Below are 16,051 nucleotides of genomic sequence, written 5' to 3'. Positions count from 1 at the left end.
ATTGGCAAATAAATATTGTAAAAAGAATTCATTAGTGCATTGTTTATTTGTTGGTTATCGTTATTCAACTATCATGCTAACCAAGATTACAATGCAACTATAATGTAGTATTTTTCTAAATTCTGAATTTTAATAGAGAGGATTCAATATCCTCGTGAAGTTCTCTCTCAGGAGGGAACTTGGGGAGAAGGTTGGCAATTTTTTTAGCTGATTCTAAATATGATTTATGTTTGTATACTATAGCTGCTAACCTAGCTTCTGCATTGGTACACTGGTTTTTGAATGCAAAGATGTGATTGGCACTGTAATTCTCCTTCCCGAGTAGGTCGGCGAGCTCCTTTTCCTTCAGTGTCCAGCTACCAGTTCTCAAATTGAAGGCATACAAAGGAAGGAATCTTTGTCCATAATCAGCTATGAATTCTAAAGCTTTTAAAATGAATTCGAACTCCTCATTTGGCATGTAGTACGGAAAGCTTACTCTTGTCCATCCAGGTTTTATTCCCTCATAGCCCTATTAGATTGTTAAAGATAAAAATTCAAAGATGATGGCACTATTTCATGGTATACAAAATTGAAAAATCGGACTGATTAATACCTTAGCAATGGCAGTTCTGTAGGCTTGCGAGCATGCTTCATCAATGTTGAGCAGCTTGTGACCATAAGGGCCGGCACAACTGCATCCCCCTCGAGCCTGAACTCCGAACAAATCGCTCAGGAGTGCTGCTACAAAAGGACCATGAAGAGGTTTGGCTCTCATACACCCCGTTTCTTCCCACATGTAAATATTTTTAACCTTTTCTCTGCTGTTAGGATTACATAACATATCTGTGACACAGTTAGGCGATGTATTATTAGTCGAAGAGTAAATGATAAAAGATAATATCGCCTGTCGCTTTGAAGACGTGCTCCCTAAAATACCGATGCTTTTATTTGGGAGAAGTCTCTTCAAAGCCCTTTCTATATACTGATGCTCTTGCTTCTCTATCTCTTGATAGCCGATATATTCTTTTATCCAAAAAGCCAAAGCTGCTCTTATTATTCCTATAATCTGTGGCGTTCCACCAGTTTCCCTCTCTTCTATGTTTTCATTATACAGTGTGTCCTGGAGAAAGTTTCCGTGAGCAAAGGAACAAACATCAAAATATACCAAAATTTCAGTTTCAATCTACTGGATTCCATTCGAACAAAACTCAAAATTTGGTTCGAACAAAACTCAAAATTTGGTTATCTTTCCATTTACCTTTTCAGTGAAGCCATTGACATAAGTCACAGTACCACCCCCACAAGTTGATGGAGGAGATGATTTTAACTTGTAGAGACTTTTGTTCATCAGAAGGATTCCAGGTGATCCAGGCCCTCCAAGAAACTTGTGCGTACTTAGAAAAATCGCATCATAGCCATCAATTTCCCCCGACTGCATATCAATTTGCACATAAGGACCACTACACCATAGACAAATAGATTAAATTATCATCCTTAGTGAATGCTTTAACTCTAGCAAATAGGCAAAATTTCATGTACCTTGCAGCAAAATCAAAGCAAACATGGCCTCCATATTGATGGATTAGTGTAGCAATAGCTTTTGTATCTGAATAAATTCCTGTGACATTACTACAAGCTGAAAAAGAACCCAAAATTGGTCTATTTCCAACTTTCTTATATGCTTCAAGTTGGGATCTGAGCATTTCAAAGTCTAAAAGTCCATTCTCATCCATTCCAATTTCTACTACCTCAGCTAAGCTCTGCCGCCACGAGAGGAGGTTGGAGTGATGCTCATAAGGTCCAACAAAAACAACCCACCTTTCTTCTTCCTTTAGGGTTTCTATTACCCTCTCTCTTAGGATGGATGGCACTGCAATGCCCATCACTTCTTGCAGTCTTTTAACGGCGGAAGTTGTGCCTTGTCCACAGAATAGAATTGCTTCTTCTTCTCCACCTCCTAAGCATTTCTTGATGTACGTAGTTGCATCATTCACCATCTTTGTTGTATGGTGTCCTACGTAGCTGTCGCATGTATGAGTGTTGCCTGCAAGTAAGATAAGTTTAGGGTTAGGATCAATCTATCGACTTTTGATAGGTTTTTGAAAGGGTAATCGATGCTTTATTCATTGATTAGGTTATTATGGTCAGATTGATCGTTGTTAATTGTTTTGTTGGCGATAATTTTGTTTTGTTTTTTCTTTTAAAGAAAATAAGTTTTGTTGTTACTTTTAGCATAATTGTTTAAAATAAAAAAAATTGTCAGAAAATATTTGTTGCTACATTCCAAATTTGCTATATTCAAAAGCATTGTTTATTTTATACTGTAATTTAATGTTTTAAAACGTAGCAACTCTTTGTTTGTTTTTTTAATTGTTCATTCGTTTTAAGTAGAAGGGTTTCAACCCTTCTTTGGTTGCGAGAAAACTGATACTATATCAATTATTGTTGAGTTGCAAACAAAAATTTTTAAATTAAAATTCACTTAAAAAATGGTTTCATATCATATCATAGTTTTTTTTTTTTTTTTTTTTTATAGAATATATCATAAAATTATTTTTAACTATATAGTAAAAATATTTGATTGTACATCACACGTAATTACATATGATACTATTCTAATAATTTTGCATTAGCCATATATATACTGAGTTTGTTATGAAGTATCATTTGCACATGTCAACGTTCTTTATTCTATACATTTAAAAGAATGTTCTTTCATCCAGTTCTTATAATGGGTAACGTACGATAAATGGTCTATATAGTAAAAGTAGCCAACAACCCTTCTAAGTTCTAAATTTTCAATATAACTTAAACGGTAGTAGAGAGAAAGGGAGGGAGAAATTAACCGTAAAATGGAAGAACTTTTCTGAGGATGAAATCTTCAATATAACGAAGAGAACGACCGGAAGCTGTATGATCAGCATAACACAATCTTCTTTCTCCAAATGGAGAATCAATCTCTGCTTCTCCACCAATAATCTGAGAACGTAACCAAGCCAGCCTTTCCTCCACCTTGTCGGAAAATGGAACACCGTCTATCTCGACCGTCTGAAATGATCTTGACCGGCCGCAAACTCCATAGCTTTCGGCGGTGCCGCTTTCTGCATGATCTTCTACGTCGGCTTCTGCATACACTCTGTCACTGGTGTAAGGTTCTCCGGCGAAACTTTGGGGTTTTTTCCACATGGGATTCTCCACCTTCAACTCCATAGTATTATTATCTTTAGAGAAGGAAAAGATAATGGAAGTTATATAAATAAGTGAAGTTGTGGACGGTGAACAAGGTTTTTAAAAGGTGGGAATAATGTTTTGAATTTCCGGTGGGTTTAGAGATTGTTGGCCGTTTGGTTGGACACCATAACAGATAGTTTTGAAATAAAACCAAACTTTGGTTTCATTTAGGCAAGTAAGTCAAGTATTTTTATTTTAATTTTTAAAAATTAAACTTATAAATAATCTTTTAAATCTTTATTTAAAAACACTTAAAACAAATCTTTTTTCAAGGAAAATTTGTGAAAATAGAATATTTGATAATATTTACCTTTCATTCAAAAAAAATTAAGTATAATAAATTTTATCAATTTTTTCTATTTTCTAAAATGCCCCCCTTTTTTTATATTTTGTAAATTGTTTCATTTTTTCAACCTATAAACATTCCTTTAAATGTTTCAATTTTTAAAAAATTTTATTTAGTTATCTAATTTTTTAATCCAGGTTTAAACTATGCCAAATTTTAAAAACTAACAAATTTTGTCTATTTCTTTTTCTTTTCTTTTTAAAATTGGTTAAGAATTATTTTTACATGTAAATCACTATAAGAAATTAAGAGTAAATGAAAATCAAAACATAGTGGCTATCAAATACATGTTTGTTTATGAATTATAATGATTAGAAATTTAGTCATCTGTGTATTTCAACATATAACAATTTAAGTTAAGTCAAAATGAGCCTGATTGATATAGTGTTTATACTATATCAATTTTAAAGTTTTGGTTCACTTATCCTACAAATATGGTAAAAAAAAAGGGAGTACATAACAGTTCACACTTAATTTTTCTTTAACGGTTTTCTTTTTAACATCATTGAAAAACACTCAAATTTGTCGTCAAACTAAAAAAGATATTTTTTGAAAACTTTATTTTTTCTTTCAAAACTTAAATTGATATCTAGGGACGCTAGAACAAAGTAAAAAAAAAAGTGTGTATATGGAAAAAGGAAAACTAAAATCTAATGGTTATGGAACAATGGCTTCTTATTCCTTCACGTTTATGTTTGTTTTATGCCATTTCTTTTGGGGTTAACTTTTCATTTTCCTCAAAACACATGAATTTTAAGCCAAATCTAAAAGAAAAAAGAAATATGATTTAGATTTTTGAAAGGACTCCAAATATCCAAAATAAAAGTGGAGTTGTATTTGTTTTTATAGAAATATATATATTAAAAGATATATAAACTATGAATTAATCAAAGTTTAGTAAGGTGAGTATAATTCAATTAAAATTAAAAGTCAACTACTTCTTGTAAGTCCAAATCCTCTAATAAATATTCAATCAAATTTTATTGAGTAATAAATGTTAATTTTAGTCAATTCTATTGGATTTAGTGATGATATCAAGTAATTGATTATCATTACAAAAGAAAAAAAAAGAAATCTACCAAACTATATGATCGAAAAAGGTTATTTATTTTGAGCAATTTTAACTATAATTTGTAACCCATTCTAAGTGGTGTATGATATGAGTATTTTAAATAATTACAACATAATTTAGAAAACTGTAATCTTTCTTATAGTTAATTATTTTAAAATGTAGAGATAAAAATAAAGTTAAAACATTTAGAGAGAAAATCAAGCGGCGACGTTCATAGAAACAGAACATTGGAAATTACAAAAATGGGAATTGTTTAATAAAATGAAATAATATAAATAACAAAAAGTAGTAAGAAATTTGGAAAATTGAATCTCCCGTTATCATCATATCTTTATCTTATTATTATTATTATTATTTCCTTTTTCAAAAGTTATCTTATTATTCTTCTTTTCCCACAGCAATACGGTGTTATATATATATATATATATTTATATGAAATAAAATAAAGGAAATGTGAAAAACAATTGGTGGAAACAGCTTTGAACATTGAAGTTTGAAGCTTTGAATTTTGACCAAAATATCTTTTCAGGCTACAACCTGCCCCCCCCCCCTTCACTTTTGTTAATTAAAATACTTTGGTTCCTTAACATAATTGGTTAGTGTAATTTTCATTTCATTTTATTTTTTGAGGAGGAATTTTCAATTTTCAATTTTAATTTTCAAGTTTTGTTTTCAATTCTTCTTAATAGTTAATATATCTCTAGATTTTAGGACTTTTAAAAGCATCTTAGAATTGAATATCTAATTTTTAAATTGATATAACACCAACTTGTGTTGATTAATTTGTATTTAAGAATTAATGTCTCTTTTATGGACAATTTTTATAAAGAAAATTAAACTCATTTTCTTTTAATTTCTTACTATGATTGATTTCTTTCTTCAATGTAAGAGTTGAACACTTGGCATAATCTAAAAAAAATAAAGAAAAGTTACAAATTAAAAAGTACAACCTTTTAATTCGGTATATAATAATAATATTTATTAAAGATAAATTTACAAGTGGTTTTCTCCCTTTTCCCCTTTTTTATAAATAAACGGTTGAGATTGATTTAATTAATTTAAATATTGTTCTTAAGATCATGGATTAGATGAATTATAATGAGAAATTTATTCAATTGATTTGGTGTCGAGACTTTCTTATTTGTTTGATTAATAATATAATGGAAATTGATTTTGGAACCTTTCCATAAACTATGGATGTCAACATCTTTGCTTGATCTCTTGAAATTCTAAATAAAGTGGAATCTAAATTTGAAAAGATCAAATCTGTATATATTGTTTTTCCTCCTCCTCCTCCTCTCCTCTCTCTCCCTATCATTGGATTTGAAAAAAAGAAATCAAAGTTTTGCAAAATCATCTTCTAACTGAATAGGATTGTTCAAATTAAAAAAATGTAGATATAATCATGAAAATCATTTTTGAAAAATATACAAAAATAAGAAAGGGAGTTGAAGTAAGAGAAGTTCTTCGTATAAATCTATTTAGCAACCATTTTTTCTTTTTAAAAAAGTAAGTCAGTAAATAAAAGAAATAGTAATTGAAATTTGAAATTAGGTTTAAAATACAAATTTTTAGTTAGAAAAAAAAAATGAAAATCATAGTATATATATATATATAATATATATATATTGTGTATGTTTGAAAGATGGACGAAGAATTGCATTGAAATAAATAAAAGTTTCAAAAACCAAATAGAACGTGAGCTTAAATATATTTTTTCTTTTTGTCTAATTAATCTCTTCAAAAAATTTAAAATTTTGAAAGATTTCATTCTATTTTTTTTTTTTACTCTTATCTGTATTTAATTTATTGCTAATTAACTTCAACATTCTAATTTCTTTTTTTAAAAAAAAAGAAAGAAAAAATATCCCCTTTCTTCTACTTGCTTTTTCTTCTCTAAAAAAACAATGTATATACAAAGAAAAAAAATTAGTGGGATATATATATATATATATATATTTTTTTTTTTTTTAACATAAGTTTTTCTTTAAAAACAGACCTTATATACTTAAATGTAAGCCAAAGGAAGATGGTTAATTATCAAAAATTTCTAAATCAAGCAATCATTAAAAAAGAAAAATCACTAATAAATATGAAATTGAAAACCCAAAAAAACAAAAATGAGTGGAAAAAGATTGTGTATATAAATACCTGGAAAGGAGCCTTTGTTAGATTTGAAATGGGATTTGATCTTACTCTTAGATAGCTTTATCCCCATTTTTGTGATTTAAATAATTTTGAGAACAATACTCTAATTTCTAATTGTTCTTTAATAAATTTTTATTTTTGCTTGGAAACTTTATAAAATGAATCTCTCCTAAAGCATTGGAAAAGGAAATTAGAGGTATTTATAACAAAAAAATTTGGAGTTTGGACAATGATGAGATTGGGGAGCTCTCCAAGTTTGACAATGACTCTTTTTTTTTTTATTATTATTATTATTATTTAAAACTATGATGTGAACCCTTTCAATAATATTAATTTTTTTTTATGATATATTTATTGCTTTTTATACAAATTGACTATTTCTTATGTAGAGATATGGGTTTGCGAATAATGATCGTAAACGTCAAACAAGCATACCTAAACGGCAATCAATATGTATTGCTTTTCTTGAATTCAAATCTTTCTTATACTCTCATTATATCATTTAATTATTGTCCATATAACAATCATTTGCTTTGGAAAGGAATGCTTGGTTGTTGCTTCTATTGAATATCTTTTCTATTGTTTATATATATATCAACGATTTTTGTTTATTGTTTACTATTTATGTTTATCTTTTCTTAAACAAATAGAATATACAAAACATCTATTAAATACGTTTTATATTGTTTGTATACTCACGATCTTGTTTAGTATTTATATTTACCCTTTTTTTAAAATAAATAGAAAAAACATTAAGACATGCAAAACACGAGCCAACAAATATTCCAACCAAAAGGATTCAATTTACACGTCCTCCAAGTGATGAACTACAACCAAACACACATACACATCCTCTTTAGTATGTCGATTTAGTCTCTATGATCAACGATAAACAAAAATCTATCTTTAATGTTGAAAGAAAGTATCTATTTTAACGTAAAACTTACCGTTCCGTTTGGGAGAAGGAAAGGAAAGGACTATATAATCCTTTTCATGCTTGGACAAGGAATAAGGGGAGGAAAAGATATTTAATCTCTTTATTTCCTCTTAATCCTTCTCTTTCTTCCTCTCAATTCCCTCTTATTCCTTCTCTTTCTTCTTCAAAATGTGTGATATTATTATTATTATTATTTTAAATTAAAAATATTATTATTATTATTTTAATTTAAGAAATTTATTATTATTATTGTTGTTATTATTAATATTTTTATTATTTTAATACTATATTTTAAAATTTTGTTGTACGATGTAATTGATGTTCGCCGTTTAACTGCATTCGAAAAGAAAAATATATTTCATTTCGTTTCAATGTTATTACGTTGGTCGTCGTTTTTTTAAATCGATTATTAACGATACGTAATTTTTCGATATTGTACTTACAACATCAATTTAAAGAAAATGCATATAATTTCTTTTGCAAGTAACGCACCAATTAATTTTTTAGCACGGAAAAATTACGTACAAAACGTTCAAAATTAACATCGTATTTACAAATGCTAATGAAATATGTTTTCCAATAAAAATCTAAATTTTGGTAAATAAAATATGAAATTTGTATATTTGATTTACAATACAAATTAAAAAAATACATTTGTATGAATTTAAAAAAAATAATTAAATTTTTAAAATCGATTGTTAACAATACACAATTTTTCGATATTGCACTTATAACATCAATTAAAAGAAAATACATGTAATTTCTTTCGCACGCAACGCATCAATTAATTTTTAGCACAAAAACTTGTGTACAAAATGTTCAAAATTGACATCATATTTACGGAAGCTAATGGAACATGTTTTTTAATAAAAAAAAATTAATTTTGGTAAATAAAATACAAATATTTGTATATTGGATTTACAATATGAATTTTTTAAAAAATACATTTGTACTAGTTTTAAAAATAATAAAAAAAAATTGTCTTATTCCTTCTCTCAAACAAAGATTATAAATAATCTTTCATAATATTTCCACTTATTCATTCCCAAACAAAGATTATTATAATTCTTTCCTTTTCATAATCTTCTTTCTTATTCCTTTCCTTCCCCTAAACATTCTTTATTAGAAAATATTTTATAGTTCCCTCGTATTAAATCCAACGATTATGGTCTATGGGAGTACTTAGATTGTTATGGTTTGATTGCATAAATTCTTTTGTCCTCTTTTAACTTATGTTTGAAGCCCGGCCATAATTAAATTGAATAATTGAGTACTCCATAGTTTTTTAGGGCCAAATTTCAATCAATTCCTTGATCCTCTCTACAAAAGAAAAAAAAAGTCTTACCTAGAAAACTAGGGCGTTTCGTTTGATTATATTTTTATTTTAGGGTTTAGAATATAGATTTATTTAATTAATATTGAGTAATTTATTTGAGTTTTTAATGAGTTTTTTTTTTCTTCCACATCTACGTATTCCATATTAATTAACCTAGTTATTATGAATTATAAATTCATTATTTAAAACTCATAAAATGATGCTCTCTTCTCTTTTTTTTTTTTTTTTTTTTTTTGCAAGAAGAAAACTCAGTCCAGAAATTTGTTAATTTTGAGATTTTTTTTCTTTTATAAAAAAGATGAAAAACACATTTGGTCTATGAATTTGTATAAAAAATTTATTTGGTTCCTAAATTTAAAATTTATGACATTTTAGTGCTTTTAAGAAATTAAAATATTATCACATTAACCTACATATGTCGCAAGACTCTTATATGCATAAGTTTAGATGTGGAATGAGAAAATCAAATGATTGACATGAATCTCCATATTATTTGAATTATTATTTGGATAGATATTAGAAGATATTGATTTTTTCTTTGATTGCATATCTATATATTGAATATTTATAAAATCATATGGCAACTTAATTTCCACGTGAAAGAAGGAACTAAAATGAGGAGTAATTCATATATATATATATATATATATTTATTTATTTATTTATAGATAAAGTGAAGTTATTGATTCTGAGCAACAAGAGATAAGGGGTTGATCATTTTTCATTTATTGTCATCCAAACTCATAAAGGAAGCCTTTATATCTCATTTCCTCATATCAACTTCCAACCTCCAACCCTTTACTAAAAACTCGTAAATTTTGTTGTTTTTCTTCTTTAAGAAAAACATTTTAATATTTTGTATGTGAATAGTGAGAGCATAAACATAAGTGAATTCTTCATCCAACTATTACAATTCTTTTTTTAATTATTACCAATTTTATAAACCATTCATACATATATATATATACACACACGAATGAATAATACATATCTTTATTTATTTCTTTTACGTACACGTTAGGTCTCTATATAGTTAATAAGATCATATTTTGTATTAATTAATGACACATATCCAAATAAAACTTTTAATAAGGCAAATACAATTAAGTTAATATATTAAGTTGCAAATAAATTTTCGTTTAATTAAGTAGTTATACATAATGTACCCAACCAGGAATATACTCACTAAGTTTATAATTTTTAAATGTTAAAAGAATTTATTGAGTTTATTAGTATAGAAAACCAACTTATAGTACTAAGGAGGCATATCAACAAGAAAAGACTCTCCTTCATGTAAACCTTTAATTTAGGCGCAAAGAAAGCATATAGAGAATATATTTCATACTCTATATATGAAATTAATTAAAATTAAAATGAGAATGTTATAAATTTAATATAAAATAAGATGGAAATGTATAACATGCATGGTTTTGCCTGTGGTAAAAACAAGTATATTTAAACATATATATCCAATTAAAACGCAAACACCCTTTTGGTTTTTTTTTTTTTTGTTTGGAAGATGTATGAAATATCTATTTTAGACTGCATACCCACACGCATGCATGTTTATTAAATTTTAATTGGAAAAGTCTATACACATAACTTAAGTCCACCTACAACCATGTACTCTAATTAACCATACATTTTGGCTATTAATTAAATTATTACATTTCTGATCGAGAGTTAAGAACACCACATACGAAATTTTGAAGAAGAAGAAAAAGAACTAATTTTCTAATTAAGTGTCATAAAATAGGCAGATTTATATTAGAATAGGAGTAAGGGTAAATATGTTTTAGGTAAAGAAATAGTTAAATTAAATAATAACAAAGTTATTGAGATGGAACAAAAATTATAAATTTACAGAAATTTATAGGAAAGGGGCAAAAATTAAAACATCTTACCATTGTGTCAAATAACAATTTTGCTATAGTAATCCACTCTTGTTTGTATTGACTAAACACAAATCCATCTTGAGTGAAAGAATTACTAATATCTTTATTATTATTATTATTATATGGCTTTCTCAACGAAAAACAAAAATTTTATTATACTTTAAATAATTTAGTTGGAGGTTTAATTTCATGACCATCTATACTCCAATTCTTTAACTTGAAAAAGAGAAGACAATAATTTTCATATATTTCGGGGATTTTTTTTTTCATTTTTGGGTCAGAAAGTCAACCGTAAAGAGATAAACTTAATTATAATTTATTGGGAGTTATTGATGTATTTCATATTAATGGAGGCTTCTTTTATACATAGTTGGTCCCCATAATAATAATGCATTGGTAGAGAGGTGTGGCAATATATGTATGGTCTCATCTATTTATATAGAACCATTATTATTGCTTTTGGAAACAGATGTGTTGTGTCACCAATATAACCAACACTATCATTATTTTTTCATCTATCAATTTTGGATTCATTCATTGTTTAATGTGTATAGTACATTAGAAAATGCAAACTATATACTACTCTTTACATTATTATTTGATATTAAGATGAATTTGAATATTAGATTTTAAATTTTTGAAAATTAAGTTTTTTCTTCTATGTTGAATGATGGAGATTTATTGTGATCATTTTTGTAATTCTTGATCTAAAACTATTGCATGATTAAACATTTATATAAGATTAAAAAATGAACCAACAACCTATTTGCTAGAGTGCTCATACTTAGAATAAGAACTAGTGTTCTCAATTCGTTCTAAAGCTCTCCTTGAAATTGTGATAATTTATTTTGAAAATTTTAGAATTTATTAATTAAAAGTTCAAATAACAAAATAACAAAAGGTTTTAATTAATCAATTCTCAAATGACTAGGGTTTTTCATATCAATATATATGAGTTTTTTCCTTCCACTTTCTAATTTATTCCAAGCAAAATGGACTCCCATGAGAGAAAAGATATAAGCAAAATGGGTAGGGTTTAATAACATGAATGCACCTAACTTAAAAAGAAAAAAAGAGAATGTACAAAAGTTAATTTATAGAATAATATTACTCCTTTGCAAAATTTACCATTGGTAAAACTTTTTCTAAGACGACCACGAGAGAAGATAAGAATAAAAAATGTTGTAATATTAGGAAAGCATGTTTTGTATCTTTTAGAAAAGAGAAAGAGAGAGATGAGAATTAATGGGATTGAAAGATTGGAAGACGATCATCTTTGCCAACTTGTAATTTGGAATAAAGTTCCAAACATAAACACGTGAACAGTACAGAACACACACACACACAACAATTATATATATTCTCAAAAGGATAATCTTACAAATACTTTATGTCTTTTGTTCTCATGCAATGTATATACATATATGCATATAGAGTACACACATATATACACACACATTATTATATGGGACAAAAAGTTTAATTAAATATAAACTTCTTAGAAATATCAGGCTAGCTTAAAACCAAATTTAAGTATACGTGTATTCATTCGTAATGGAAATTTTATTTTAAAAAAAAAATTTAGTACGATTTTAAAAAATCGAACAAACTAAAATTTCCATATATTAAGTAATAAAAGGCATAAAATTTATGGATTGGAATGTGAAAACATATGTGAATTAAATTATTAAATTATTGTTGAATATAATGTGTGAAAAGGAGTTCATCTTTTTGGATATTTTGTGTGTGACAGCAAGAAGCCAACATATAACCAAAATCAAAATAGTGTATCATTGACTTTGTGACCTCACAAATATATAGACACAGTTGAGCATTATTATAATTTTGCTTTTTGATTACATTATTTGTCTTTTAAATTAAATATGCTTTAAATGTTTATAATGAACTAGCTAGTTGTATATAATTTTAATTTTTAATATATGTACTATTATTTTATATGTATATAATATGAGTGATCATATTTATAAAATGTATGTAAATTATGATCAATCTAGATTCTTTATAAATGGACTGAATTTTTTAATTGAATTTCTTTAGTAAAGCTAGTCCAAGTGGAACCTAATAAAATCACACGTAGGGCCTATTGGTAAAAATAAATATGTGTTGGTTAGCTCAATATATACATTATGCATGAAAATTATTTGAGTTAATATTCACATGCTAAGCAACTCAAGCAACTCAACATTTTCATCTCTCACTCTTGTATAGTTCAACTTTTTTAAATCATGATTCATGTATTGTATATCTAAAGAAGATCATGTATATATCAAAGTACGATTAGAAATACTTAAAAGTATTAGTAGAAATTTTGGGTATGATCAAATTAGAAATAATGCACTAAATCTTATTTAGACCTTCGTAGTTAAGCATGTTTGGTAGAGAGTATAATATTAAGTTGGGTGACCACTTGAAAAGTTTTCGTATTGCACTCTTTATAAAAAAGTCATTGATAGTTACTATCTATATATTAACTTAGTGTATGCCTTTTCTTTTTAGTGATAACACAATCTTAGAAACTTCCAAAGTTGTTTAAAGTATATTTGACGTAAATATATATGAGTTAGGACAAACCAAGATGAATGAATGACTCGTTAAATTTGCAAAAAGAAATATTCACCCTCGGAAGTAATTTAAGAGGAACAGCAACAATGACACATTTGGTGGGGTCCATGCTAGGATAAAATTGGGGTGCATGCATGCAATAATTGGCAATCTCAGATATCCACATTTTACTCTCAATATATATATATATATATATATATATATATATATATAGAGAGAGAGAGAGAGAGAGAGAGAGAGAGAATGTGTAAAAATATAGACAATATATTGAATGGCAGAAATGATGGATGCCAAATGTAGTGAAGAAAAAAACGAAGAATGATACAAAAAAAGCCTCAAGAAAAATGTCATTTTGTATTTGTCAATTGGTGCTGCTTTAATTTATACCCTTTGCCCTTTGCCCTTTGGCCCGTGACTCTCTCCATCTATGTCTTCTTCCTTAAACTAAAACATTACTATTATTATTATTAATATAACAAAGTCGTTCCAAATATTTATAAAATATAACAAAATTTTAAATTTATGAAAATTGGATCAATAGAATTCTATTTAATATTTTATTATATTTTATAATAATATTAACCGTAAATTTTAAAAATAAATAATAGGTAGTATCCAAAATTTTGTTATATAGATATATAATATTTGTTGTAAGATAGTCAAACATTGTTAATTATTATAATTATTAAAATGGGGCTAGATAGAATGGAATCATTTTTTATTTTTTTTGTTCAGAATTTGATTTGAATAATTTTTTAAAGCTTTATGTTATTGCTTTATATAAAGTTATTTTTAATATTCTTGATCGAATAGATGTTTTATTTATATTATATGATTATGTTTTGACAAAAAAGGTGTTTTGAAGAATGTGGTGATCAGTAAAAAGAATTTATTCAGACGGTAACTGAGTTGTCTTTATAAAACAAACTTAGATTCTCCAATCTCTCTCTTAATTATTATATATAAAATTAGCTTTTCATCATTATTCCTCCTCACATTCTTCATAGTTTCTTTCTTAATTATTCCCTCTCGCTCTATCTCCTCTCTTTTCCCTCAATCTCTTCAATTTACATTCAAAAAGAGAGAGAGAGAGAGAGAGAGAGAAAAAAAGGTTTCTTGTGAAGTTCCCTATAAGAAATTATCCAATCTCAAGACTCTCATAAGCCTTAGTTTGCAAGACATTTTTCATAATTTTATACTTTTAAAAAATATATATATAGTGATATATATTTTCTTCATTCTCTTATCTACCATTTAGAGAAAACACAAAGAAACCTTCTTCTTTTTTTTTCATTTTTCTCTCACTCAAAAAGAAGTAATTTGAGCCTTGGGGTTATTTTTATCATTTTTCTCTTATTTTATCCTATGAACATTGTGAGATTTTTCTTTAAAATGTTATAAGTGTCATATCTTCTTCATTGTCCTCTCTATATCTCTCTCTTAACACCCAAAAAGAGAAAACTTGAAAGAGTGCCTTATTCATTATCCTCTCTCTCTCTCTCTCTCTCTCTCTCTCTCTCTCTCTCTCTCTCTCTCTCTCTCTCTCTCTCTCTCTCTCTCTCTCTCTCTCTCTCTCTCTCTCTCCTACATTCCAAAAAAGATAAACTCTCACATGGATATATGAAGATCTTCCTTTTCTCAAATCTCTCTACCATTTAAAACAACCAAAAAGAAAAAGAAAAAAAAAAACCATCTCCTTCATCTCTCTCTCCAAAAAGAAGCCATCTTTGAGGGAAATCTCAAATGGGTATGAAGAATTTCTCCATTTCTCTCATTTTCTTTGCAATCCCATTAATCTTTTTCCACAAAAATGGAGTTTCATTAGCATCAGCAGACCAAACCCTAATCCAAAAAACATGCACAAACACTCTTTACTACAAACTTTGCATGTCATCCCTTAAATCCGACCCTTCCAGCCTCACTGCCGACACCAAAGGCCTCGCCATCATCATGGCTTCTATCGGTGCCGCTAACGCCACCGCCACCTCCACCTACCTCTCATCTCAGCTCCCTACATCCTCCTCCGCTGCCACCAACGCCAACAACAACAAAACAAAACTGTTGAGACAATGCTCCGAAAAGTACGCATTTGCAGCTGAAGCACTTAGAGAATCTTTGAAAGATTTGGCCGATGAGACTTATGACTATGCTTATATGCATGTTTCTGCGGCGGCGGATTATGCCAATGTTTGCCGTGATGCCTTTAAAGGGTTCCCAGCGGTGAGTTATCCGGCGAAGCTTGGCCGGAGAGAAGAAGGGTTGAAGCGTATTTGCAGAGTGGTTTTGGGGATTTTGGATCTTCTTGGCTGGTGATTTTCATCAATCATTATGTTCTCTCTCTAATCATATTTTTGTTTTTCTTTTTTTTACTTTAACTTTTTGCTTTTACTTTTTTTTGGGGTAATAAACTTGTTTGTCTTTTTAGGTGAAACGTTGATGATGTGTTTTTCTTTAAGGGATTTAGTTTAATGACTCTTTTATTTGTTAAAAGTTAATTTATTTCTTCTATATTATATTGAGA

At 27.8% G+C, this 16,051-nt stretch overlaps 2 protein-coding genes across 3 annotated transcripts; one reads left to right on the top strand and one right to left on the bottom strand.

Annotated features, from left to right (window-relative positions):
• Positions 1-15: 15 nt before the first annotated feature.
• On the bottom strand, positions 16-6,937 carry LOC103485275 (uncharacterized). 2 transcript variants are annotated; one of them, XM_008442826.3, is made up of 6 exons: positions 6,783-6,937; positions 2,829-3,203; positions 1,522-2,026; positions 1,241-1,442; positions 596-1,102; positions 16-511 (listed from the first exon to the last, which is right to left on the bottom strand). In XM_008442826.3, the coding sequence occupies exons 1-6, from the start codon at positions 6,847-6,849 to the stop codon at positions 116-118; spliced, it is 2,052 nt and encodes a 683-aa protein (XP_008441048.1). In that variant the 5' UTR covers positions 6,850-6,937; the 3' UTR covers positions 16-115. The 2 variants fall into 2 exon arrangements, with proteins under 2 accessions (XP_008441048.1, XP_050945005.1); XM_051089048.1 differs by having other exon boundaries at positions 2,829-3,180; positions 6,783-6,929.
• A 7,757-nt stretch (positions 6,938-14,694) lies between these two features.
• Positions 14,695-16,051, top strand: LOC103485273 (cell wall / vacuolar inhibitor of fructosidase 2). Its single transcript, XM_008442823.3, has one exon. It carries the CDS (start codon positions 15,274-15,276, stop codon positions 15,841-15,843), a length of 570 nt encoding a protein of 189 aa, XP_008441045.1. The 5' UTR covers positions 14,695-15,273; the 3' UTR covers positions 15,844-16,051.

Source organism: Cucumis melo, chromosome 8, assembly GCF_025177605.1.
Source record: "Cucumis melo cultivar AY chromosome 8, USDA_Cmelo_AY_1.0, whole genome shotgun sequence".
NCBI lineage: Eukaryota > Viridiplantae > Streptophyta > Magnoliopsida > Cucurbitales > Cucurbitaceae > Cucumis > Cucumis melo.
The sequence above is the reverse complement of the archived record's forward strand: the minus strand, read 5'-3'. Positions and strand labels throughout refer to the sequence as shown.

Excerpts from the sequence above, each read along its gene's own strand:
- LOC103485275 (XM_008442826.3), bottom strand. The coding sequence starts at position 6,849 with ATGGGGATAAAGCTATCTAAGAGTAAGATCAAATCCCATTTCAAATCT. Across the intron at positions 3,204-6,782 it reads TAACAAAGGCTCCTTTCCAG|ATAATAATACTATGGAGTTG; the intron begins GTATTTATATAC and ends CCTTCTCTAAAG. Across the intron at positions 512-595 it reads ACAGAACTGCCATTGCTAAG|GGCTATGAGGGAATAAAACC; the intron begins GTATTAATCAGT and ends ACAATCTAATAG.
- LOC103485273 (XM_008442823.3), top strand. The coding sequence starts at position 15,274 with ATGGGTATGAAGAATTTCTCCATTTCTCTCATTTTCTTTGCAATCCCA.